Below are 26,470 nucleotides of genomic sequence, written 5' to 3'. Positions count from 1 at the left end.
CGCGAGCGCGGGGGCGGGGGGAAGGGGAAAGGGGAGGCGGGGGGGCGGTGCCCGCGCGCGTGCGCGGCGGTCGGTCCGCCGGGCCGCCGGGGGGCGCCGCAGCGCGCGGCGCGGGGTGAGAGGTCGGGACGATGGCGGCGGCCTTGGGCGAGGAGGCGCCGGACAACGAGGACTACTACGGGCTGCTGAACGTGCGCCGTGAGGTGCGGCCGCGGGGCCGCGCGGGGCCGGGCGGGGCGCGGCGAGGCGAGGCGAGAGCCTCGCGTGCGCCCGGCGGGAGCGGCGTGTCCTCCGCCCGGGCCGGGCTGCTGCTGCTGCTGCTGCTGCCGGCGGCGGGGCGGGAGAGCTCGGGCCGGGCCGCGGGGCTCCCGGTGGGGTGAGACGGGTGAGCGGCCGCTGAGGGCGAGAAAGGCGCGGTTTGCTCGGGACTGAGGCGGTTTGGGCGCTCCCGGGGCGCTCCTGATGCAACTCCGAGCACGCGGGGCGCACCCGCGTCCCCCCGGGCACGGCTGCGGAGCCTTCCCGAGCCTTTCCCGTTTGGGAACAAGCTGCTTTTTCTGCAAAACGTTGTTCCCGCCAAAGAAAGGAGGACCGAGAATCCTTGATTTCACTTTTAAGAATAGATGGGTATTAATTGGTGCAGGTTTGTTACACGGGAACAGTTTGGGACTTATTGGGAGATAACCATTTTTTATAGTAATTATTAGGCAGATCTACGAAGATCTGGATGTAGGAACTGTGCTGTAGTTTGTTTCAGCGAGTGCAGCTGCAATACAGATCTGTTGTATATATTTGTGTGTGCATAAATCCGTATAGAAAGCCCATCAAGTCCATCAGCCTGGGTGTGGCCATTGTAGCTGGACAAGGCTCGCACTGAGCCACCACCCCTGCGTGCAATAGGATATCCAGACTTGGAAGCGATTCAGTCTGAAGCTTGGAAGAATTCCCTTTGGGACTCTTGTCCCTGAGCTGCTGGGACAGTCTCCTGTGCCTCGTGTAGGAATCTGCTGCATTCCTGAAGGAACGGCGTGTGATGGTCACACTGTTTGCAGAGCTCCCTGATGCTGAGCTCCTTTTAGAAAAATTTCAAGCCCTCATCTGGTTTAAAGCCGGCAAGGCCATGCTTGTACATGCCTTGGGAGCTTTCGTAATTCCCCTCCAAAATGTCAGCAGCGTGCAGAGGTTAAAACAGAGAGGTGGGAGCCACACAAGGGCTGTGACTCCTGGGGAAGTTAATGGTTAACTTAGCCAGGCTTCCCGAGCAGGGCATTCGGGTTTTGTACAGCAGGGAGCTGGAAACTGAGTTAAAGGGGTCTGCAAGGGAGTAATTCCAACAGAGAGGAGTGGGTGCTTTGTTAATTGCCCCTTGCTAATTATTTTCAGCAGTACTGTGCTGCAGTGGATGTGGTGAACAGCGTGTGTGGGTGCTGAGCTTGGAGCTGCAGTGACCCCATGGAGGCAGGATCCTGTGAGCAGGAATTGCTCTGTGTGTGAATGATTCATCTTTTAGACGTGTTAGTCTGCTAAAAACATGGTCCTGTGCTTGAGACCTTAAATGAGGCCTTTCAATGTTGACCAGAGTTTTGGTAATATAAATGTAACTTACATGCTATTATTTGTGACTGCATTTCCTGGCGGTCTAAAAACGATGTCGGGGTTTCTTCAGTGGTTTTGAAGAGGCTGTTGCTTTTGGAATATTGAACCAATGACCCAAACTACTCAATGATGATGAAATGCCCAATCTAACATTTTATTGAACGTGGCATTTATGAAAAATGAACCTGCTCATTTCTATTAGATAATCAATAGCACATTAAACCATTTATCATTAATTTGATTTAAAAATGCCTTTTTGGGGCTATATGTTCCCCTCCCTTCCCAGTCGAGTTTAAATTTGATATCCGAGAAAGTACAAGGTAGTAAAAAGAAATAAGCTAATTGCAGCTGTCCTTACTGTCTTGGGACCAGCAGATTTGGCAGCTCCCCTTTTGCTGTATCATTTCAAAACATGAACAAGCAACAATACAAACGTGCAGAAAAAAAAACATTCTGAGCTGTCCTCAAACCCAGATGGATTCCTGGCGTTGTGACATGAGTGTGTTTCTGTGATGAAAACCCTCCTTGCCACAAGTGGTAAAAAAATATGTTACTTCAAGACATTACCTTTTAGGAACTTTATTTCCACAGTGGAAGCTAGGAATCTGTGACAGCTTTGCTTCCTGAAGGGTGTTAACAGTAAATGGGATTTGTGCCTCTAAATCCACTCCTGTCTGAGTGCCCCCCTCACTGACTGCCCTGGGTCCTGACTGTGGCAGCCCCTGGGGACAGGCTGGACCGTCAGGTTTTGGTTATTTTACTCTGGATGTTCCTCCTGGAATGGCTTCCTGTGCCCAGGAACTGGTTCTTGCCTGGACACTTTGGGAACTGGATGGTTGGGCTCTTTCAGGCTCTGCCTGGGGGAAGTTCTGGATGATTTTAGCAAGGGCACTTCTGAAAAGTAGGTGTTAAGCAATCTCCAAGGAATGGGCAGGAACAGGAACTGCAATGCAAGGGATGTAGCAGGGTGAGGTGAGAGGGGAGATTACCGAGACTCTCTAGAGTCCAAAAATAACATTGCTGGGAGAAGATAATGGAAGGAGCAGGGGTTTTTCCCTATTGATTCTGAAAGAGCCATCCGTGTCCCTGGAAGGAGGCCAGGTGCCATCTGAGGTCCCGGAGTGATTGCAGGGAAGGACAAGGCGGCTTCGTGCGTGATGCATTTGGCGGCACACCGTTCTCATGGCTGTCTGTCTGTGGCTTTGCTGGACAGATGGTGCACCTTCCTCCCTCATAGCACCACACAGACCCTGCTGGGGAGCAGAATGGGGTGCTGGGGAGCACAAGACAGGTGCTGGGATGAGAGCAGAACCATGGCTTTACATTTCTTACCTTTACAGCTGTGGAAAGTCTGCTTTTGGAAAGTTACAGTGTCCCCTCGAGGGTTGAGATTGAAATATGAGTAGAATTTGTTGTACATCTCTGGATTTATGTATTTTTATCTGAGATGACTTTGCTTTTTCCTGCTCTTCTGATTTGGAGGGGACAGTAGCTGCCTGATACAACTAAAGTCTGAACACGGCTGATGGGGTTTTTACATAATTTTTAATACCTGGGTATGCACTGATGAGCTCTTGAGGTCCCTTGTTGCACTGCAGATAGCGTGGACAATCCTGGTGTGATAATTGAATATTTTATTAACTTACGTAGTGAAGCAATAACCCATTCTTGATTTTGGTCCAAAGTGGTGAAATGTAACAGCTGACAGACTTCCCTTTCAGGACCGATCTCGAGAGTGGCCTTTTGGAAGTGGCATTGGCTGTCCTTGGATTGATTGTTGGTGCTCTCCACAGGCCTCCCAGGAGGAGCTGAAGGCGGCGTACCGCCGGCTGTGCATGCTCTACCACCCCGACAAGCACCGCGACCCCGAGCTCAAAAGCCAGGCTGAGCGGCTCTTCAACCTTGTCCACCAAGCCTATGAAGGTCAGGGGGAGGCTGAGCTTTGCAGGGGGGCTCTAGGAGAGCCGTGTCTTCATGCTTTTTGAAGCTGTTTATTATTACAAAGTAATAATTAAATTTGCTGGTACTTACCAATGCTGTTTCCTGCTTCTGTGCCATAAGTCAGAGGAGAACTGCCTTATAAATGCTGCAGGGAATGAGATGTGGAGTGTCTGTCTTACCTCCTGCATGTTGTAAATGATCTTCTCATCACTTCCCTTACTTCTGAAGACCTCTTCCATAGGAGAATAAAGGCTGAAAAGCTTCAAATAGAGATATAGTTTCCTATTGTACTGATGAACTGCTGCATCCCTGGGTTCTGTTCCCTGTCACCTGGCTGTGGTCTCCATTTCCAGCAAATTCTATATGCTCTGACTGAGAGGAGGACAACTGATTCACAGCAATTAGTTTATTCTTGTGCCAAAGCCCTTTTCAAATACTGTGAATTAAAGTGAAATTTACTTTAATCCTGGTGTGCAAGTTGCACCTGGAGTGCAGGTGGATTAGAAGCTGGTAGGAGTCATCCATGTTCCAAACCTGGTGCACCCAGTCCTGGAGCTAAAGGAAACTAAAGCAAAGTGCTGAATAAATATTCCCCCATTCAACCTCATATAAGACTGAATATTTTTTGCACCCCTGGTTTTGACTGATAAGCATTTGCTCCTTCCAGTTGGACTTGAGCATGTGTGGAGTCTTTCCTGTTGCCCCTAAGTTGGGTGTTGGGACATGTGGAAGCTTTGCTGGGGGAGCAGGGAAAGTCTGACCTTGATGATGTGCGGAACAAAAACCCATAATGCTTCAATAATTTCATTTTAGTGTGGTGAGTGGCCTTACATTAGAGGCAGCAGCTCCCCTCTGAATGTTCTGGCTGCTCTTGGCCCTGCCTTGCAATGAACATTAAGTTGGTGCTCGTTTAGTACCAAATGTGAGTGTAGAATGATACAAGCAAAAATTTTGACATCTTGGAAATGAGCCACTCCTCCTCCTCTCTATTTTTTCTTTCTCCTCTTCCACCTCTTAGTATCACACAACAAAAGATTCATTTGATCAGAATTCATAAAAAACAATGTCTGCCTGTGACATTTAACAAGTCCAATAATATTCCACTACTTCAGACCAAAACTCAATTACCAGTGTAAGCCTCTTTTTGCCTTACTATACTCCCCCAGCTCCCTGGGGACACATCTGTTTTCCCACAGCCTCAAGAAATACATGATAATGATAAAGCTGGTCTTAGAACCCTGGAGGAGGAAATAGCGATGATTTTTTGATTTATTTTTTCTTACAGAAAGATGTGTTACAGCAGCTTATGCATTTAAATATGCCTTACCCTCTTCCTAATTCTGTGCCTTCTTTTTCTCCAGTAACTGTTCTGCAGTCTCCTCTTGTATTTTGTGTTGTCCATTGTGTTGGGTGACGTTTTGGGAGGTTAGGATTCTACACCTTCGCCATTACCCCATATCAATGCTTGGCAAGGTGTGAACTGCCTCATGGAAATTGCTTTGTTGGTGCTTGGCAGGTACCATGTGTGGGGACTAGGTGGGAAAGGATCAGTGGACAAGGCTGGTGAGGAAGGTCAAAGGAGCTTTGAAAGCCAGACAGAGGTGGATGGCAATCCCAGGAGGGGCCCAGGGACTGCTGTGGTGAAATTGTTCATAGTCTCCATGTTTGGTACAGAGCTTGTGTCACCTTCAAAGAAAGCAGTGTTAGAAACCCCCCCCTGCACATTCACTTAGGCTGCATGTCTCTTGTGTTCTTTCCACTTTCTTGTTTTAGAAAAAGGAGGAGAAAATATTGGGTTTGTTGTAGGGAAAAGTCAGCATGTCTTCTCCATAAAGCACGTGGAAGCATCAAAGGGGTTAATGTGCAACTGTAGAACGAGATGCTTTTAGGATCTGTGCTTGAATTCCAAATATCGTGAGTGTTTTGGTCTGAAATCTGAGGAGAAGACCAAAAACTGAGTTCTCTCCTCTCTTTTGGTTTCAATTTACAGTGCTTAGTGATCCACAGACCAGAGCCATCTATGACATATATGGGAGGAGAGGACTGGAGATGGAAGGCTGGGAGGTGAGAGAAATTGAGCGCATTATGGCCAGTGGCCTTGACTAAGCCCACCTTTATCTGCCATGGTTCTATCAGCTGCTCTGACACCTGGCTGGTAATAAATGCCTCTTGGTTTGAAGGCATCCTTGGTTAGTTATTTCTGTCTCTCTCTGTCCCTGCTGGAACACCATGATGGATTTTCAAAGAACCCTTTGGTTTTGCACTTGACAAGAGAACAATAAACCTGACATTCAGAGTTCCCTGGAAGGATATTACCATGACAGGCAACATCTTTATCTGAGACAAATGTGTCATTATTGTCCATCTAGTCCCATCTTTTTCATCCAAAACTTGTTTTTTTCAGCAGCAACTAGCTTCTGAGTTTGAAATTACTTTTTCTTCATGGGCTTTTTGGGGTGGGTTGAGCTGGGGTTTTTTGTGGTTTTGGTTTGTTTTAGTTTTGGTTGGGTTTTATGGGCTTGGAAACAGAACTTGTCCATTCATTTCTGTCCAGCTCTTGAGTCCCTTGCTAGCCTCTGCCAGCCCTAGCTGATTGCACTATGTGCTTGAAGCAGAGTCCTGTGGTATTGGGCCAGGTCAGCACCAAGGTCAAACTTGGAGTCAGTTGCTAGAAATGTGGAGCAGATCCAGCATGTAACAGATGCTTTGAAAACCAGGTTTTTTTTTAACTGCTTTTGGCAGACTTGATCTTCTTTTGAAGAGCCAAATCCAGTACTCTTTGTATCCATTCCAAAACTGGGCTTGTATAAAACCCTCATTCCCTGACCTATGTCAGGTAATCAGCTGTGAACCAGCATAGCCTAAAATGACAAAACTCTTGTGGAATCAGTTTACCTCAGGCCAGTGACTTTCAGTTATTTTCATTTTTGTGTCCACACCTGGTAGAGCAGTTAATGGATCGCTGAGGGTAACAGCTGCACTGCAGTGTCTTGTAGTTGTGGTTGGACAGCTCTTTGCCCTGGTTTTGTCAAGGGAATGGAAATAACAAAAACCATTTTCCCTTCTCTCAAGGCACGGGGTTTTCTCTCATGCCTGCCCTTTGATCTGGCCCGGGTGCTTAGTTCCAAGCTCTTGACTGTTGACGTTGGTGCAGAGTGCCTCTCAGCAGCTGGGGCAGTGTGTTAGTGCATCCTGCACCCAAGGCCTCTGAACCCCAGCACTGCAATGCCCTGAGCAGCCTCTGTCTGGTAATGGTTTGGTTTTCATTTCTTTTTGAGCAGGTTGTGGAACGAAAGAGAACTGCAGCTGAAATCAGGGAAGAATTTGAGCGTTTGCAGAGAGAGAGGGAAGAGAGGAGGCTGCAGCAGCGAACTAATCCAAAGGTAAGCAAAGACTTAATCCTGGTCTCATGAGTGGGTCTGTAATTATCCCCAGTGTGCAGGATAAGCTGAGCCTAGGTGAGGGCCTGTGGGAAAGAGCCCCTCAGGTGTCTTACACTTGCTGCATGGCTTTCTGTCTTTTGCATATGCAGTTTCTGTGTATAATATAGGGCAAACAGCTCATTCTTTGAACAATCCCTTACTGAATGTTCTTCTTTTCTTAGCAAAACATGTTAAGACAAAATACCTTTTTCAGCAATTTTCAGAAAATAGACCTAACACTGAAATATTTATGATTTCTTTCCAAGTTCACTAAATAAAATGTAACTTGCTGCAGTTACCTGACAGGTTTTCCCTTTGGCATTGCTACAGTGTCACAACAATGCAGGGAGTTGTTCAAATGCACCTTGAAACCAGCAACAAATCTGAAGCATCCCTAAGCCAGCTGGGCAGCAGCACAGTGAGCAAAGTCAATCTGAACAGAATTGGGGTCTGCCAGTGTGGCAGTTAGTGCCTGTTTTTGGAAAGGGTGATCGTGCCCTCAGGATGAGAATCATCCTGGATGCTGTTCCCATCTTGGTCTGTTTGAGCAGTGTCTGACCCCAAGTGAGTCCCCTCAGCTAACCTTGGCTGGTCAGAGGTGTTCAGGAATACCATTGGGATGGCAGAGAGAGATGGGCATGGCCAGAGTATCCATAGCTCAGACTTGCAGTGTCTTTGCTGGCTCTTGGCTTGATGAGTGTGTGAAGCAAACCTGGGGTTTGTCAGGATGGTCCCTGACTGAAGTTTCAAAGCTTGTTGAATCACAAAAATCTTGGTTCTTAGGCAATGACTAACATTATCCAAGAGCTGCATTTACTATTAACTAAATGAATTAATACATTAGTGTAAAATCACAATGTCTTCTGAGTGGACAGATGTGGGATTGCAGTGGTGCTTAGGACTGGATCTTAAGGAAAACATCCATCTAAGCAGAGCTGTAGTATTTTGAGACATTCACCTTGGCACCACCTTTGGATCTGCACTGCTCTTAGCAAAGCAATTGTCCTGTGCAGATCTCCAGGCTGTGGGTGGTTTATAGACACTAAGAACTGGTTTGTACTAGAAGGGTAAACAAGCATAAAGTGTTGTGTGAGTATCTGTTGACAGCTTTATTCCAGGCAGGAAGGGATTTGTGTGTGCCACAAGCCAGGCAGGGCAAACTATCCCTGCTGGAGGTGCAGGTGAGTGGGGTCAGAGATGTTTTCAGAGAGGGGCACGGTTATCTCCCACTCTGCTGCTCCCTGCTTCAGGAATGTGACATTTTCCCTGGGCGCCTCGCCGTGGCTGCGAGCTGCACTGTGAGCCTCAGCCTGTGTCCTGGGATAAAATTAGCCATCTGGGGTGTTTACAGCAATTGCAGGCTGGCAGCCGATGGAAATGCCTCTCCAGGCAGTGTTCCCGTGGAATTGGGGAGCACAGCTGTGATCATTTCATACACGAGCACAAGTTATTTTAAAATTTCCAACATTTTGTCGGTTCTATAAAACAGTTTCACAAAAATAAAGCATTTTAACCAGAAATGTTGAGCAATAACCAGATGTAGGCAATTTGGAGAGTTGAAATTGAGTCTCCTATTTGCTTTTAGAGCTTTGTTTTTGCTTTCAAAGATGTGCAGAAGGGTTGAAAAGTTCATTACTAGGTTTAAGAAGAACCGCTTCCTGTTAGGAGAAATTAAATCCAGTTATATTCCTGCTGTGGAAGGTCAATATGTAAGGAACACAGGTCCCTCAAGGCAAAGCCTGGCATAACCTCCAGGTATCACCTTCCTGAAGGTAAATCTTTAAGAAAAAAGAAGGAGGAAGTATAGTTTCCTCTGGCACATCTACAAATTCTATCCGCGAAGTCTGTTTCCTATTCACAGGCTGGCAAATAAAGGTGATTTTAAAAGCTAATCCCAGCTCTGATGGTTCCATAGTGCCACTCCTGCTTCCTGCCCTGCCGAGCTGCTGCTCTGTGCAGCACTGCTGACTCCTGAACAGGCATTACAGCTCTCTCCTGCTGCCCTTCCTTTGGGGAGAGCTCCTCCATGCTCAGAGCAGGTGGCTGATGGGAGCTGGGAGCAGCAGCAGTCCCCTCCATTATCCGGAGGCATAGGGGTGCTCTTGTTCTCTGGGAATATTTTTAACTTTACCATCTGCTGCTTTTCCTGTGCTTGTGCCTGAACCAGTTTCCTTGCCAGCATCCACAGACCTCCGAGGGTGACTTCACCTGCTTGGCAGGAGGTGGAGGGTCTGCCCAGGGTCCACCCCTCACCTCAGGGAAAGGCAGAAGAGTGGGAGCTCTGCTGGGGAACAGGGACACTCCTTTTCTCTGAATGGATCTTGTGGATTTTCATGGAGAGGTTCAGGTGTTTTCCTTTTTTACTTGGGAGGAATATTTGCTGTACAACTCATACATGTGAAAAAGGAAACCCTAGTATTTTGAGTGTGTTTTAGAGAAAGGAGGTGCAATGAATTTCAGGAATACCTGTGGATCTTGGTGCATCTTTCCAAAAGGTGCAGCATTGTGGCACCAGTAAGCCAAGTACAGCAGGATTGTCTCCAAATGGGTGTTTGCTAGCACAGGACTGAGCCCTTCCAGGGTGGTTAGAGGTTTTCCATTGCTTCCCTCTTCTTTTGGCCTCGTTTCAAGGTACAGCATGGCATAGGAGAGGGCTGAAACTTGAGAAGCTGTAGGGTCTGGAGTCACTTAAAGGTGACTTTGCAGATGGTTCCTAAAAGTGCAGAAAGGGCAGAAGCTGGCTGTTGGTGCCACCACCACGCAGAACAATGAATGTAATTGCTCTGAAATTCACCAGCTGCTGGGGTGGTTAGTAAACAGCTGGGGCACAGCCCCTCCTCCAGGGTTCAACTGGAAATAACCACACCTTTCAGTTTTAAAATATTTTTCCAATTTTTGCTTCATAAGTAATCAGAAAATAAACACTGAGAACAGGCTGGGAATCTCCACAGCAAATAGATAGCCTGGGAGCCCAGGCAGAGAAAAGGTTCCAGTCCTGTCAGACTCTGCAATTCTTCCTTTATTTACAGTCCAGCATTTGATTAGAGTGGAGCAATCAAGGAAAAATGCTCCCTGAGACTGAAATAAGGATTTATTCCAGCCATGCTTGGCCTTAGTGTGGATGGGGTTTGTAGCTGCCCAGCTATTGAGCTCCCATATACAAGCTGCTCAGAGCTCAGTCTGTGCTTGTGCACGGAGGGGGGTTTTTATTACAATCCATATGTTTTATAGGAGCTGGGATGCTGTCAGATGGGTCCATAGGGAAGGTTTCCAAAGCCTCTTGAAGTTATATGACCCAGACAAGTACCTAATTGTGCTCTTTTCAAAGAAACACACTCCTGCAATTAGTCTGAGGGAGCACAGCAGCAGGTAGCCAGGCTATTGTGCCGTGGCCTAGTTTTTTGTAGGAATACGTTTTTCTAGGGTCTGAGAAAGGGAATATTTGCCACTTGCTAAGAGTATGTCTTTTTCAAGCCTTCCTTCTGATCACAAAATATAAACTAGAAGAAGAAATCAAAATATTTTGCTAACAAGGTCAATTGCAAGTGAATGATACAATTCAGTACTAACTCGGTTTAGGTAAAAGAAGCCTGTAGAGGTTTTCTGACCAAGTTCCATTGAAGAAAATCAATTTCTAGAATATATTATTTCAACTTTTAAATACTGACAGAGCACAGTCATTTGTGGGGAAAGAAGAAACCTGCTGTGTAAAGGTGTTCTACCTGCTTCTCTAATATGTCACAATAGAAAAATGACCTCCCGGGATTGCAAGTTGAGTTTGTGCTGAAAAACTGCCTTTTCTCCAGTCTGTTTGATGATTTATATTGCTGTTTTGAAATATTGTAATCATTCACTTTTGTTTTGTGCATTAGGAAATGCATTTTAGAGTGGCAAAAGTAATTGCAGAGCCATGGAAAGCTGCACAAAAATGTAATCATAAACAGGGATGGTTCAGCCACTTGTTCTGTGTACGCCAGATGTTTGCAAATGCTAAATGCCTGTTTCACTTGTCATCCCTCAGGGAACAATTAGTGTGGGAATAGATGCCACTGACCTGTTTGATCGCTATGACGAGGAGTATGAAGATGTGCCTGGGAGCAGCTTTCCCCAGATTGAGATAAACAAAATGCACATATCCCAGTCCATCGAGGTGAGGAGGGCGAGCGCTGCCGTGCGAGCGGGGCGTGAGTGGATGCAGCACCTCAGAACACAGAACACACTGCTCCTGGCTCTCAGCAGGGTTTGGGGGGGACACGGTGGCCAGCACAGGTGGGAAGAGGCAGCTTGGGGCCAGCAGAATGGTGGGTGGGCTCTGTAGCCTTTGGGCAACTGGTGCATGGGCTGCAGTGGTCCTGCCCTCCTGCAGTGGAGATGCAGTGCCCAGTTCTCACTGAACGGGATGTGCTCAGTGGATGAAAGCAAATGGCACCCAGTCCTGAGGATGTGCGTAAGGAAAAGGATGGGAAGCATTTCCTCTTTCAGAGAGCTGTAGAAATTTAGTCTGCTAGAGAGATGAGAATGGTTTACAGCTCAAGGTCAGGGCTTCAAGGTGGTACATTACAGGTGTCACAAGTGTCTGGTACTGTAAGAATTATCTGACTTTTTGCCATGCTTGATGTTTGACTACAAAACCATTTACACTCTGCAGGGGTGATTATGTCCTTGCAGAACATGCACTGAATGTGTGAACTGGGATCAGAGTTACTTGAAACAATATATTCCTTTTTCAGGCACCCCTGACTTCCACAGATACAGCAATACTGTCTGGAAACCTTTCCACCCAGAATGGGAATGGAGGGGGATCAATTAATCTTGCACTGAGACGAGTGACATCTGCCAAGGGATGGGGAGAGGTAAGAGTACACCTCTTAAGCAGTTTTATATTTAATCTATTACCTGGTGTTCTATTTTTCAGGGGGGGACTTTAGCTGTGGTTCATCTCTCATTTTCTATGTTCTGAAAAATGTAGAAAAAGGAATTCTTAAAGGAATTTGAGACAAAGGGAATACCAAACCTTGTTTTTCCTTATTTTTCTTCTCTCTCCATTTGGCCACCCAATTTGGACATTACCTGTGCAGACAATTGTTACCTGATGTCTCTGGTCTTTCTGATTGCTCTGACTGAGGGCACAGTGCTGTGAACAGGCCTTTTAGAGCAGTGTGATAGTTGGTCTTTGCTTCCAAAACTGCTTTGCTTGCATGGGAAGAAGATATGGGGGAAATAGTTTGCCCCCTCCAGCAGATCTGGTGTGAGCAATGGAAGGTCCCACGTTGCACCTGCAAGCTGGGCTGTGTTTGAGGTGCTCATGGCATCACTGGCGTAGCTGGCAGCTGCCTGTGCCTTCCTTCCTGCACACGAGCTCCTCCTAGCCTTCTTCCTCAGCTTGGGAGAGTGGAGTCTTCCTCTGGTTTGAGACTCACACACTGGAGGCTTTTGATTTGCATCAGGATTTTTGTGGGAGTTTTCTCCACGTTCCCTGGAGTGACCAAAGCAGGTGGCAGTAGCAGTCACCTGTAGCTTTACAAAACTGGCTTTGTTTTACTCAGTGAGACACCTTTTCTTCTTCTGAATGCAAAGCTGAAGGAAAGGGAGGGTGCTGAAAGAGATGGTAAATGTTACTCAGATGTGTAAAACAGCTGTGATAAAAATTATGCTCATGCCATACTTTGTCACTATTGTAAAGGATGTTTTCTTCTGACACTTTGGCACTGTGTATTCCAACAGTTGGAGTTTGGAGCTGGAGACCTTCATGGACCTCTCTTTGGGCTGAAGATATTTCGTAATCTTACACCAAGATGGTAAATATTAGAAAAATGGCCTAGTGGTTAATATCCCACAATAAGGAGCTAAATGACTTGAATTTTCTTCCACATTAATTTTGGATTCATTTTCTGTCCTACAAAATAAGGAATTTTCACTTTAGAGTTAAGGCCATACTTGTATTGTCAAAATGCCTGCATTCTTTGTGGGTGTTGGTGCTCTCCCTTTTCATATTTCCAGTTTAAGGAAGGTCTGTGTTCCACATCCTTGGATTTGTACTTGATCTTGTCATGAGTCATCATGCTCAAGCTACGTCAGGGAAGGTACAGATTGGATATAAGGAAAAAAATTTTCACCAAAAGAATAATAAAATACTGGAATTGTCTTCCCAGAGAGGTGGTAGAATCACATCTTGGGATGTGTTTAAAAAAAGTCTGGACATGGCACTTGGTGCTATAGCCTAGTTGAGGTATTTGGGCATAGGTTGGACTCGATGATCTTAGAGCTCTCTTCCAACCTCATTATTCTGTGATTCTGTGATCATACTTGAGGCAGAGCAACAGAAGTTTGCTCTGGGAACAGAACAAAAAAAGGGGAACTCTTCGAGGCTTCCATGTGCGAGAGGAAGTTTCTGACAAAACAGGAGATGATGTATAATATTTTAGGAAAATAATGCCAAATTTGCCACTAGTGTCATGTCTGTTCACAAATGAATAGAAGTCTCAGGTTGCAAAGGAGAATACGAGGTAAGGCCTGTGATTGGAGCCACATGTCAGAGCATCATAGGAGCTCGTGTGGGTTCCCTCTGTTTATGTTTTCAAATGTAGTGCCTCTGCCATTCCTCAGAGCTTGTACAGGATTCTTGTTCCCCAAAGAATGCTTTAGCACTGGTTTTTAGAGCTGATGCTCAAGGATTATTGAATAGCAGGGCTGCTCTGTGCCAGCACCCCTTTGTGCTGTTCTGCAGACACCAGGATGTTACCTGCACGGGGCAGGAAGGGGAGGGCTGAGTGCCTGGGCACAGACAGTAAGCCAGGGCAGAGCCTGCTGTGCTCAGGGCAGTCTGAATTCGTTTTTACTTTTCCCTGAAAGCCTCGAGCATCATGCTTTTTGCAGGATGGTCTCTGGGCACTCAGTAAAAATTCCTGGGCAATTCTGAGGCCAGCTGGGAGCCTGTGTTTTTTCACTGACAAAGTTTTCCTCATTTTTCTAGTTTCATCACCACGAACTGTGCCCTGCAGTTCTCGTCCCGCGGGGTCCGCCCCGGCCTCACCACGGTCCTGGCCCGCAACCTGGACAAGAACACCATGGGCTACCTGCAGTGGAGGTGGGGCATCCAGTCAGCCATGAACACCAGCATCGTCCGGGACACCAAAACCAGCCACCTCACTGTGGCAATGCAGGTGAGAGCCCCAGGCAGGACAGTGATCCTGCCCTGTGGGAGAGAGCAGCCTCACCTTCCTGGCCCAGCAGTGTTTAACCTTGGGATCAGAGGTTAAGGAAGCAGTTGGTATATCTCGTGATGGACCTAATACAGGTAACCAGCTGTTTGGCAGAGCACAGCCCTTGGCATTGTCATAGGTGATGTGGGGCAGCTTACAGTAGGGTCAGGACAACATGGACAGCAGAGGTTGTGAGTGGCAAGCACTGCTTTGTGTTCTGTGCTTCAAGGTTGAGAAAGGAAACTGGGGGGCAGCAGTGGCCAAGGATACGTTCTGATGTGTTTGTGCCTCTTGTGTTTCAGCTGGGAATCCCCCATTCTTTCATGATGGTCAGTTACCAGCATAAGTTTCAGGATGAGGATCAAACACGAGTGAAAAGTTCTCTCAAGTAAGTGCTCAAGAGGGAATTCACATTGCTCACAGCCTGAGGACTCTGTCCTCTCCTGCTGCTGTAGGCCTCCGGTTCCACACAAACCCAATGCTTCTGTGGCCTTTGGGAGCCTGCTTTTCACTCTTTAAATCTGGTAAAGGCTGAAGTGAATTCTTGGAAGCTTAGCTCTGTGTGCCTCTACAGTTATGTGGAACTTATAATACTTGTGTATGATATCTCTGCATCATCCCCAATAAGAAAGCCAGAAGTTCTTGTTTACTACTTAGCAAGCTGGAAGGTCTCATCTCACCTTGCACATACACTGTCAATCTTCCAGAGGCCAACATCTGCTGCAAACAGATGCATTTCCATGCTTTACTTGTTTGGGAATTACAGGATTCAGTAAAGAGAAATTCAAGTGTCTTCTCTGTCTTAACAGTTCTTGGTTCTGTCATTGTAGGGTGGGTTTCTTCGGGACCATAGTGGAGTATGGAGCAGAGAGGAAGATCTCCAGACACAGTGTTTTAGGAGCCACTGTCAGCGTTGGTGTTCCTCAAGGAGTGTCCTTGAAAATCAAGTCAGTTCAAGCTCTCAACTGTTTATTGCAGAGGCTGACCATAACCTCCATGATTCTATTTCCAGTGTTCAGGTGGGAAGGTCCCAGTCCCAGATCAATACAGGTGCATTGATACATCACTGGGAGAGGGTGCAGCTGCCCTCAACTCTAATGCAAGCTGTAAGCCCATCATAAGCAATGGGTGCTTTCCACTGGTGTGACTCAAAGCCTGAGCCACCTGTCTGTGTGTGTGTGCATCACAATATTCTGAAATACAGCTTAAAGTGAGGCTTGGAGCACTCTGGTAAGTGAATTGAAGATTTCTGAAAATATTAGTAGAGATGGATTCCATGTGTATTATGCTGTGTACAAGTGAATGCTTGAATTAGGGAATTACCATTACCTAATGCAAGTGATTGCACCATTTAGAAGCTGCAGTTCACAGAAGAACAGAGCTCATTAAGTGTCCCTGTGCTGTGGTGCACTTGAATTGGGGCCAGCTACAGGTGGGGTGTGAAACTACTGAAGGGCCTGAAGAATTCAGGCCCAAGGAAACTCATGTTTTCTAAAATAAATATTGTTACAGACATCAGAAAAATATTCATGTCCACCTGCTCTGAAGGCCCATGCCAGTGTTATGAGCACAGCTCTTCTCTAGAAGCATTTTCTCTTCTTTCATGAGGACGTTCATCCCTTTTTCTGTTAAAATTAATGACCAAGCAAATTCTCCTAAGATTAAAAAAAGAACTTTAGAATGGTCAGGTACTATCACGAGCTGCTACTTCAAAGTCTGGCTGCTGTCAGCTGCCGTTTCTGCCGTTGGCTTTTTCAGTTTAGCAGGCTTTCACATTTTGAGCTCCTCATTCATCTCCCCTTGGTTCATCAGCAAGCACTGCTGCTAAGTGTGCTTCATCGAGCACATCCAGCTCTGCTTTTCCTCTTACCATCCCTCTGCTCTTCTTTGTTGCAGGCTGAATAGGGCCAGCCAGACCTACTTCTTCCCTGTCCATCTAACAGATCAGCTGCTTCCCAGCGCCGTGTTCTATGCCACCGTGGGACCTCTCGTTATCTACTTTGCCATGCACAGGCTGGTCATCAAACCCTACCTCAGGGCACAGAAGGAGAGGTGAGCTTGCACATTCCTAAGACTCGCTCAGGCTTATTGTATGAGGTTGAGGGGTGGGTAAGGAGACCCTGCCAGCTTCTGCCTGAATCCCAGCCGTGTATTCCTGATGAGATGTTGCCTTCCTTCTGCCAGAGAGCTGGAGAAGCAGCGGGAGAGCACAGCCAGCGACATCCTGCAGAAGAAACAGGAGGCTGAAGCTGCTGTGAGTCTTTCTTGTAACTCAGTCCCCTTAGTGAAAGGAAACTCTTTTCACTCTGGACCATTCTCCTTTGGCCACAGTGTCTGACCCTGTGTGATTTCTGCTCTGCCCCTTGTGTCGTGACAGGTCCGGTTAATGCAGGAGTCAGTCCGAAGGATAATAGAAGCAGAGGAAGCCAGAATGGGTAAAGATCGTGATATCATTTACTTGTTCTATAAATTTGGAGAGAAGAAGGAACAATGCAAAGGTTTTGTTCCTTCATTACCCCTCCTGATGAAGTGCAGTGTAGTTGCTGCTGTGCACGTAGTGGGGGAGCCCCATTATGACTCAGCTCCAGGTGCCTGAGCTTAGGAGGGATCACAGAATATTATCTTAGGACATGGTGTGAAGTGGATCAACAGACTGAAGACAACAGTTTGGAATTACCTCTTCCCCAGAGAGAGGTGTGTCTATAAAAAGGTGCAAAAGTTGTAGTCTGAAGTTCATTTCAGACTTTCACTGATTTCAGACTTTCACTGATTTCTCCCTCACATGGTTTTGCCCCTGGATCATAATGGGAATCTGATCTCTTATGGTTACTAGCAGTTTTCCTCAGAATGTTCCAAAGTGAACTGAAATCCACTTGGACTGTCACATCGGTGTGACACTGAGTCCTGTCACTCCATTCTAGTGCTGAAGGTTGCTAACTAACGCCCAAGTAAAAATGTTGTTCTTTGTTGGGAAGTGTGGGTCCAGGCCAGGTGAATTAAATCTCACTGAAAGCAAAAGAAAATGCTGGGATGGTCTTTTTGTCAGTGGAAGCCTTCCATCACAGTTGTGATTTCCTGGGAAATGCAGGTCTGATTGTAGTGAATGCCTGGTATGGGAAGTTTGTTAACGACAACAGCAGGAAGAATGAGAAGGTGAAGGTTATAGATGTGACTGTGCCTCTGCAGTGCTTGGTGAAGGATTCTAAACTCATCCTTACAGAGGCCTCCAAGGTACGTAGATGTTTTATCAAAGCCCAGATTCAGGGACTCAAATGTGTGGCCCAGAATTTTGTTTGAGCCATGTGGTGTCATGCCAGGGGATCTCTCCAGTGGCTCTGGATAATTCACAGATGCCATTTACCTGCCAAGTATTACAAACTTCCAGGACCTTCTGTTTCATGGGGATTTTCCAGTGCCAGTGGGACAGTGGGTGTTACAGACCTTGGGACTGACATCAGAAACTTCCCAAGCCCCTGGTTTACTTTTATGCACCAAAAACTTGTGGAGATGATTCCCCAGTGTCTCAACTTGCTGGCAGAAAAACTTTTTTTTTTTCTTTTTTTTTTTCTTTATGACACCTTGTCCTTTGGCAGTAATAAATGTTTTTGGTCCGCTGGAGAGCTGTGAAAGTCCATTCCCTGATGCTCAGTCTGTCCTTCTCTGATTCAAGGCTGGGCTGCCAGGCTTCTATGACCCCTGTGTGGGTGAGGAGAAGAGTTTGAAAGTGCTTTATCAGTTCCGAGGAGTTCTGCACCAAGTGATGTCAGCTGACAATGAGGCCCTTAGGATACCAAAGCAATGTAAGTAGCACAGACTGCCCAGCATCTTCCTTGGGGAGCCAGTAATCTGTAGAGTTTTGCCCGGGGGGTTTCGAGCCGATCTGATAAGCTCTCAACACTCCAACACTACACCCCAGAATAGCTCAGCTTTCATCAGGAGGCATAAAAGGAGCAGGAGGCTGATGTGACAGCGTCAGGAACAAAAAAGGTTTAATAAAGGCAAAATAACAAACTCAAAGCGATCCAGGTGCCACAGACTTGTGCTCCTGGTAAAAGACACCTCACAAAAGCCATTTGGTTTCTTTGTTCTGTGCTTTTCTACTCAATGGCCCAGGCGGGACCTTTTGGCTCATGGCCAATGAGCTGTCCCCAAACTTGAGGTGAAGCCCCCAAGGTCCTATCAGTGACTTTCCTACCTGATCACCGGGAGAAACTTCTGGGCTCTTTCCTTTTTGGGGGACAGAGGAAGGTTCTGTCACTCTGTCCATAGAGGGCACATTCCTACAGTAATGGACTACTTCAGCTCTGTGGTGAAGCACACAGACCTGGGCTTCAGAACTGGGGTTATTGGAATGGACTGACCATGACTTGCCTCTGGAGTAAGGCCCAAAAGAACTCAGCAGCAGCTCTGCAGCTGTTTGTACCAGCTAGTCTGTATCTAACTGGGGCTGGAAGCAGAGGCCTCCCTCTCCCACAGGTGCCAGTGTCCTTCTGTGCAGTTTGCAGCACTGGGTGGCCATTTGGGGACTGAATTTAATGTGTGAAGGTCTGAGTCAGATTTCTTCCTTGTCCCCATTTATCTTACCTGCCAAAATACTTTCCCGGCTGTAATAGCTCTGTGAAACTAGTATCTGCTTGTGACAACTTCTGCTGGCACTCCTGTGGGTCTGGTGGGTTGGCTCAAGGGCACAGACCTTTGTTTGCTCTAGACCAGCTCCCTGCCCAGTGTGAGCAGCACATCCAGCTGACAGAGCTTCCATTGGAGGCTTATTTGAGTTGTGTCTAATTAGCAGCCAGAAGTGTTCCTGCCTGTCCTTTGTTCAGTGGTGGCTCCAGCGTGTGTCCACTCCTTGTTCTCCCTGACAGCTCACAGGATCGATGCCGATGGCTAATCCGGGGAGCGCGCCTCTCTCACGGTACCTGGGTCAACGGAAACTGCAAAACCTCCCCCGGACGCTGCGAGTTTGAACAGAGACTCTTTTATTTTTACTGTCTGTATAGCAGGCGGTGTCCTGCCGGTTCTGTTAGGGACAAAAGGACAGACCCTGCTGCTCCAGGCAGCTCCCAGGCAATATCTGAGTTGTGGCTCGGTACCCAATAAAGCAGCGTGACTCTGAGTGCACAGTGCTTTCTGCCCAGGGGCTCAGCGTCCTGCTCCCAGCTGGCCACAGCCCCTTCCTGCACTCACACTTCTCTCCTGGCGCTCAGCAGGGATGAAGAGCTGTTCTCGCTTCTCCACGTACTTCCTGGGGTAGGTAACACACCTTCTTCCTTCTCCTGAGGGGAATTTCAGTTCTCTGGCCACCTCCTGGAAGTCCCCTGTGCAAAAGCTTTTGGAGAGAGGTCAGTGATTGTTTCAATCTCAAATCTGTGTTTGAAATGCACTTGTTAAGAAAAGTATGTGCTTAAGTACGAATGAATTTGCCTTTTGAAGTAACATGGACCTCTTCAGCACCAATCTGTCCAGCTGCTCATTTCCAACACTGCTGTTCCAGACAAGGACACGGTGTATCATAGTTTTATTAATTCCTCTGCCACCCACAACCATGTATTGTCAAGGATTTCCAGAAAAGAGGAAAGCAAGTGAGGGAGAAGGACAGCAATTAATTTCATTTGATTCTGATGCTGCAAGTATCTCTTCACATCTAATTTATTTCTAGCAAAAATAAATGTAGTTCATAAAGTAAACCATACCAAAGTGAGGAGAGAGGCCAAATGGATAAAGAGCTGGAAATGTGACACTCATCTGCTCTTTCTGAAAAGCAGCACTTACAGCATCGATCCATTGGCTTTATCTTGCCAGAAGCCCTGCCAGGGATTTCCAGCAGAAGGGCAGCCCTGGGCTGGTGATGCAGCAGCTGGAAACAGCACCTTGTAGGATCTGCTACACTGGGTACATCAGCACATCTGAGGCTTTTGCAGAGAGACAAGGAATCGTGGTGGCTGTTCCTTGATCATAGTTTTGCTCTGGCTAAGTCCAGAGCAGCCTTCATTGCTCATGGGTGACAGCAGAGGGGACAGCATCCATGTCTTGGCAGCGCAGAGTTGCTTTTGACAACTCCTGCCATAACTCCTTTCCTGACATGGACCTGGCCCCTGTTCTGTGCAGCTGTGGTTCTCTGTGCTCAGGTCACTGCACCAGGAGAATGATATTTCCAAAAGAAATGCTTTCCCATGTAAAAAACAAGTTCCTATTATGAAGGGGTGTTCATTTGTTTTTATTAAAACCAAAACTTCTCAGTTGTGACCAGTTCCTGGTGCAGGGCTTTATTTCACTTATGGCCAGCGTTCTGTCAATCTCAAAGTAAATGTAAAATGTGCAATAAATATATTCAGCTGAAAAGCAGCTCCCTTTCCCTTTGCATCTGTAGGAAGTTCCTGAGATGAAACCCCTGGAAAGCAAGGGTTGCAGGTCTTGTAAACTTAACAGCACTCTCCATCCCATCCAGCTTACTGACCTCTGCTGGGTGGGACTGGGCAGAAATCTAAATCTCCTCCAGTTCCTAGTTGATGCCCCTGTGTGAGGTGTATGGTCAGAAGTGAGGAGGCAGCCTGTAGAGACTAGGACATGGCACAAGAGCATCCCTGAGAGCCAGATGCTCAATCAGTCTCCCCAGCCCCCTCCTCCTTTCTTCCTTGTTTTCTATCAGTGCCACTTTTTGCCAAAACTGTAAGAACAGCCCCACTGCAGAACCACAGCCTTCACCACCATATTCTTGCTGTGAGCAGCTGCCATTTTACAGCCACAACTCCCCTGGGACTTCTTTTGTGACTCTCTATAATTCAAAATTATCAACAGAATTAAAATAGAAGCTCTAAGCAAGCAGAGCTGAGCTTCCAGCATGACCTAGTGCCGGTTCCGAAAGGCTGAGCTACCTTTTCAGTTTGCCAAGGTGTTCAGACTGCTGCTTTGATGGCAGCTGGCTGAGCAGCAGTGCCTGAGGGCTTGTGGCACACCCTCGAGCTGCAGGCTAGCACCAAGGCTCCAGCAGCTCTTGGGTGGTTTGGAGTCCTTGGTGCTGCCTGGTGGTGGGGAGGGAGGGAGGGAGTTCTCTTTCAACAGAGCTCCCAGAGGGTTCACAGGGGCTTGGTTTGGGTCTGGCCAAGCCTCTAGTCCTTGCAAGGGGGTGCAGTGCTGCCCCAGGGCTGTTTCTGAGGCTGCAGGGACCTGGTGCCAGCACTGTGCACTCCAACAGCATTGGCATCGTGGCCTCAGCCCCGTCCCAGTCACTGCACCCTTCAGCAGGCCCCTGGCACAAGCCCAGCACAGTGTCCCTGCTGTCTGCAGCCACTCGAGGCAGTGCCTCCCTCCCAGCCCTCCACAGGCTCCATCACCATGTCCCACACTCTAAGCAGAGGCTAGCAAGGAGCAGCTGCTCCACAGAAAGGTGGGGATACCTGCCAGCTCTTCCTATCCCCACCTGAGTGTATTGTTTTGGGAAGAGCACTTCAAGTGTTAAGTCTTCCTGCTGCCTGGCACAACAGCTCACAAACCAATAAATCATAACAGCAGACTCCTGAGTTTGGAATATAACAAACTCATTGTTCATTTGTCTCACATGTAAGAAAAAAACATGGTTCATTAGAAGTTTTAATGAAAAAATAAAGTTCTGAATTAAACTATAATTATACATGGCTGAAAGTGATGAACTAAAAGAATGGAGATGGTACTTTTTTATTTCTCTCTGCTGATATTGTAACGTGCTGGACACCATCCACTGGCATAAATCCGAAAAGGGGACAGAACAAGAGTCAGTCACATTGATTAGTGTTGAACCTCTGTGAAAAAGAGCCAGTTCACTTGACAGTGCACCATTTCTCCCATAAAAGCTTCAGGAACACAGTCCACAGAGGTCCAGTTGAACTGCAGACACGCTGTAAACACAAGAGATACGAATTTCAGACCAGGTCCAACTCTTGTGCAGTTGTGGCTGGGATCTTCCAAAGCATTTCTGGGGAAATGGCAGCACTGGAGAACTTTGGTTATTCTTCTGGCTGCAAAGGACAATCAGGCAGCCATTGGGAGCGAGTCTTTGGCAAACTCCTTGGTGGTTCCACATAGCTTCTGAAGGCAGCACAGCACAGTCATGGTTGAGAGATTTCACAGAAGCTGGTTTTCTGAACTCAGTCAGCTGTTACAGCTCGGTGGAACGAGATTTTTATCAAGAACCGGGAGAGAACAGTTGCATGTTGTGCACTTCTGTCGCCCTTTCCCACATCATGGAGCCCCAGGGCCCTGTGGTACTGGGCTGCCTGAGGCTTTGGCAGCCCCGGGGCCAATGTCTGAAGGAGGGCACTTGACCCTGTGTGCTAGCAAGACCCTCAGTCATCTCCAGGATGCATCTCCTGGTGAGCCAGTCCTCAGACAAGGCCGTGCTCCGATGCTGTGTGACTGCAGAACTCAGGGGGTCATGTTCCTGCTGGCACAGCTGGTCTGGCTGCAGCTGCTGTGCCAGCCAGCGCTTCTCTGAGCCTCTTACTGGACAGACTGTTCTTCAGGCATAACTTCAGAGAAACACCTCGAAGCATCAACCGATTTGTGTGATCCACATGCATCTGTCTGGTCATTGAGGAACAATGCCGGCATCTCCCTGGCCTTGTGTATGAGCTGTGACTTCCCATCGTGGTCCTGAAGGGATTTCCCATGGGCTAAGGCCCAGGAGGTCCTGTCTGCAGTGCTGGCCAGGGCCTCAATGCTCTCCTGTCCACTCCAGACAGATCCTCATTGCACTTCATCCTGTAGCCGCATTGCCTGCATTTGATCTGTGTCGTTGCTACCAAGAGAATAAAGATTCTGGCTTTTTGGTTACAGTCCAGTTTCAAAAAACAAACAGCAAAAAACAAAAATCAACTCAGCTGTCATACTTGGATGGACATGATCAAATTCCAAACCAGACCTGCCAGGTTCTACATTTCCTTTGGCCCCTTTTACAGCCCATGTTTGAATTCTGGGCTGAGAAAAAGGAGAGTCATCTTCTTAAAACAGCACCATAGAGGTTAACGAAGGGACAGGAAATGGAGCAGTTTCCCCCCATACACACATTTGAGCTGTTCATGCAAATAAATAACGAAAAAACCACCGTAAGAAGAGACCTTCTAGGAAGGAATCTGATGCCACTGATCCCCCACGCTGCCTGTCCAGGAAAAGGGCTGCTCCTTCCTGCCAGGGCACTGTCCCTTGGCACAGGAGGGAGCCCCGAGTCTCGTTTGCACTTGGATGATGCCAAATGACAGAACTCCCCTCTGCTCAGGCCCGTGGAAGCAGCAGCAGATAGCAGAGAGGCCGGCAGCACTGAGGCTGACTCCTATGGAGTCTCAGGATATCTAAGATTGATCTATACGGACAAATGGGCAGGTATAATATCACATTGAATTTAAAACACAGGGCCATTTACTTTTCAGACTCTTCACACAGACTCCCTCCTCCTCCCCTCCCTCTTTGGGAGGAGGAGGAGTTTTCTAGCACAGAGAAGATTTGCAGTTTCCCAATGGGATGAGAAAACCTACTTGGCAAAGGTATAGTACATCACCCAGTCATCGTAACCAGACAAAACTCCGGTGAGCTCAGAGAGCTCTGTCTGTCCCTCGAGAGTCTCTCGCCACAGTTCTGCCCAGTCGGCCGCTCCCAGCTCCGGCTGCCCGCGGCTCGGCGATTCCTCATTCCCGGGCCGCAGGCCGGCTGGGCAGCCCTCCCGCCTGAGCAGCAGCAGTTCAGGGGAGCCCTCCCCGGCCTCCCGGCCGGCACCCACGGCTCGCCCACCCACGCAGCGCACCAGCACGTGCCTCCCCCCTAGTCCAGAAAGCGCCTGCGCGAGCCCGTCCGGGAGCGGTTCGAGCGGCGAATGTCAAACTTGGAGTCCCGGCACTTCTGGCAGATGTAGATCTCTGGGACGTTCGACTTGCGGATCTTGGCGCAGGAGAGGTGGATCCAAGTGTGGCACTCGTTGCACTCGATCATGGGCCGCCCAGCAAAAGGCTTCATGCAGAAGCAAGTGACCAGGTCCCACGAGTCGTCATCTGCAAAGACAAATGTCAAAGATACGTTTTTAGCGGCTGATGCCTCTCACACCAGGAATTTTCTCTCCTTTCATGCTAAATTAACTACCTGGGTTTCAAAGACAGGCACTTTGCTGCTTTTTCCAGGTCTCTCTTGCACGGGAAGAGACTCTCAGCAGTACACAGGAGGCCGTAATCGAGGAGATGCTGCTTCTATAAAGTTGCAGCTTTTCACTCAGTTTATTGCAGAAAGAGCCAACCCACCTCCCTCCCCCCAAAAACCCAACTGCTCCTGAATTCCACCCAGGCAGTGCTCCTCAGCGTTATCCTCAAGCTACAAGTAAAGCACCACTACTTCACCTGGCTAATCCTCTTGGACAGCCAGGCCACTTACCTGAATCCACCATGATGTCCTCATCATCACCAGTGCCATCCTCATCCCGAAAGACCACCTGCTTGCCCTGCCGAATGACCGTTCGTTTGCCCACGCTCTGGATCTCCACCGTCTGCTCGGCCGTCACGGCAGGGTAGGAGACGCTGGACGGGGTGTCAGAGTCCCACACCGAGCAGTGCTCAGTCACAGACTGAGGGTCACCCTCTGACGAAGGGCTCATCGGCGTCTCTGTGTAAGAGTCCTCTGCCTCCAGATCCAGCAGCTTCTCCTCATAGTCCTCCTCTGCAGACACCTCTGTTTCCCTCCTTTTCAGCTTTTTCTTCTTCCTGATCTTATCGATTTGCTTTCTCTCTGGCAGGAAGTTGCTGGCCTTTGCCCGCTGGAACAGGGAACCATACGGTTTTGCTCGCTTAAGCTGACTAAAGTTCTTTCTGTTCTTGGTGGGCAGGGAGACAGAGGAGGGGGTGTCATTGAAGCGGGGATCCCAGCTATCGCTGTCAATCGTGCCTCCAGTACTGTTGGGAGGGCTGGGGCTGTTCCTCAGCGGCGTTTCCTGGAACATGTTCAGGAAGCAGGTAATAGTTTGACTCAGACTCACATGCAGAGTGAGGTGCTGTCCCTATCCCCCAGGGCATTCTGACCCATGCCTGAGATGCTGTGCCCTGTCCCCTAGAGTGGTGTCCCCTGTCCTCCATGACACTCTGCCCCTTACCTGAGGTGCTGTGCCCTGTCATCCAAAGTGGTATCCCCAGGGGCACTGTCCCCTGAAGCACTGTGCCCTGTCCCCGAGGGCTGAGCCCTTTCTTCCAGGTACTGTCCCCTGTCCCACGGGGTGCTGAGCCCTGTCCCAGAGGTACAGTGCCTTGTCCCCCGGGGAGCTGAGCCCTGTCCTCGAAGCACTGTGCCTTGTCCCCGAGCCGCTGAGCCCCGTCCCTCGAGGTGCTGCCGCTCCTGCTTTCCCTACACGCCACCCCGGGGTTTCTCCCGGCCGCAGCTCCGGGGCCCGGGGAGCAGCAGGAGCGATGCCGGATCCGACGTTTTTCACCCCGCCCACGCCGGGCACCACCCGCCCCGTCCCCAGAGCCTCTAGCCGCCGCGGTTCCCCTTTTGTTCAGGCCCGGCGCGGAGCCGTGACCGCTGCAGCGGCCGGTCTGACAGACCCGCCCGGTGCCCCCCGTGCCCCCAGCCGGTTACCCCCCCGTGCCCCCCGGTGGAACTCACCTCCTGCGGGTACGGGATGTAACCGGCGTAGGCCAAGACGAAGGTGCAGAACTTATTGAAGTCCTCCACGGTGCGGTGCCGCCGGGAGCCGGGGGAGAAGTCCTGCGGGGGGCGGGGGTGAGCGGCGGCCGCGGGGCCGGGCCCGCCGGTGGGAGGCGGCGCCGCCGCTCCCGCCGCGCCCCGCACCGCCCCCCCGCCCCCACAGCGGCGGAACCGGGCAGTGCCCCCCCCCCCATCGCCCCCCGGCGTCAGTACCGGGCCCCCAGACAGCCTCCCCGCGGAGGGCACGGCGGGGCGGCGCCGCCGCCATTCCTCGCCCCGGCGGCACAAGATGGCCCCGGCGCCGGCCCCCCGCCCCGCGGCGGGGAACGGGCAGCGGGCACCGGCGGCCGGACAGGGCCGGGCCGGGCCGTGCCGGGCAGGGCAGCGGGAGACGCACCCCCTCCCCTTCTGTTCCCTCCCCGCTTCTCCCTTCCCTTCCTTTTTCCCCCCGGGAGTCCGGCTCACCTCCGGGGCAAACGGCGAAGCGCAGGAGTCGGAGTCCATGTCCCGGCGCGGGCGCGGGCGGGGCCGGGGCGGCGGCGGCGGCAGCCGGGCAGTGCCGACACCGTGAGCCGCTCGGTGCCGGCGGGAGGCGGCGAAGGGGCGGCCGCCCGCGCGGGGCCGCCGGGAGCCGTAGTCCGGGCGTGCGCAGTGCCG

General features: G+C 49.3%; 2 protein-coding genes across 3 annotated transcripts; one reads left to right on the top strand and one right to left on the bottom strand.

Moving 5' to 3' along the window:
• The first annotated feature begins 50 nt into the window (after window positions 1-50).
• DNAJC11 (DnaJ heat shock protein family (Hsp40) member C11) lies at window positions 51-21,786 on the top strand. 2 transcript variants are annotated; one of them, XM_038159736.1, is made up of 16 exons: window positions 51-203; window positions 3,390-3,519; window positions 5,528-5,601; window positions 6,819-6,920; window positions 10,981-11,109; window positions 11,690-11,812; window positions 12,684-12,757; window positions 13,933-14,122; window positions 14,464-14,549; window positions 14,992-15,108; window positions 16,058-16,213; window positions 16,346-16,415; window positions 16,539-16,596; window positions 17,250-17,392; window positions 17,832-17,961; window positions 19,027-21,786. In XM_038159736.1, the coding sequence occupies exons 1-16, from the start codon at window positions 132-134 to the stop codon at window positions 19,050-19,052; spliced, it is 1,680 nt and encodes a 559-aa protein (XP_038015664.1). In that variant the 5' UTR covers window positions 51-131; the 3' UTR covers window positions 19,053-21,786. The 2 variants fall into 2 exon arrangements, with proteins under 2 accessions (XP_038015664.1, XP_038015665.1); XM_038159737.1 differs by lacking the exon at window positions 51-203 and adding an exon at window positions 239-385.
• On the bottom strand, window positions 21,683-26,450 carry PHF13 (PHD finger protein 13). Its single transcript, XM_038159777.1, has 4 exons — window positions 26,279-26,450; window positions 25,772-25,873; window positions 24,551-25,103; window positions 21,683-24,177 (listed from the first exon to the last, which is right to left on the bottom strand). The coding sequence occupies exons 1-4, from the start codon at window positions 26,315-26,317 to the stop codon at window positions 23,951-23,953; spliced, it is 921 nt and encodes a 306-aa protein (XP_038015705.1). The 5' UTR covers window positions 26,318-26,450; the 3' UTR covers window positions 21,683-23,950.
• Window positions 26,451-26,470: the final 20 nt, after the last annotated feature.

Source organism: Motacilla alba, chromosome 21 (genome assembly GCF_015832195.1).
Source record: "Motacilla alba alba isolate MOTALB_02 chromosome 21, Motacilla_alba_V1.0_pri, whole genome shotgun sequence".
Taxonomy (NCBI): Eukaryota; Metazoa; Chordata; class Aves; order Passeriformes; family Motacillidae; genus Motacilla; species Motacilla alba.
The sequence above is the reverse complement of the archived record's forward strand: the minus strand, read 5'-3'. Positions and strand labels throughout refer to the sequence as shown.

Excerpts from the sequence above, each read along its gene's own strand:
- DNAJC11 (XM_038159736.1), top strand. The coding sequence starts at position 132 with ATGGCGGCGGCCTTGGGCGAGGAGGCGCCGGACAACGAGGACTACTAC. Across the intron at positions 11,813-12,683 it reads CTGCCAAGGGATGGGGAGAG|TTGGAGTTTGGAGCTGGAGA; the intron begins GTAAGAGTACAC and ends GTATTCCAACAG. Across the intron at positions 17,962-19,026 it reads CCTTAGGATACCAAAGCAAT|CTCACAGGATCGATGCCGAT; the intron begins GTAAGTAGCACA and ends TCTCCCTGACAG.
- PHF13 (XM_038159777.1), bottom strand. The coding sequence starts at position 26,317 with ATGGACTCCGACTCCTGCGCTTCGCCGTTTGCCCCGGAG. Across the intron at positions 25,874-26,278 it reads CTTCGCCGTTTGCCCCGGAG|GACTTCTCCCCCGGCTCCCG; the intron begins GTGAGCCGGACT and ends CGCCCCCCGCAG. Across the intron at positions 24,178-24,550 it reads GGACATCATGGTGGATTCAG|ATGACGACTCGTGGGACCTG; the intron begins GTAAGTGGCCTG and ends TTGTCTTTGCAG.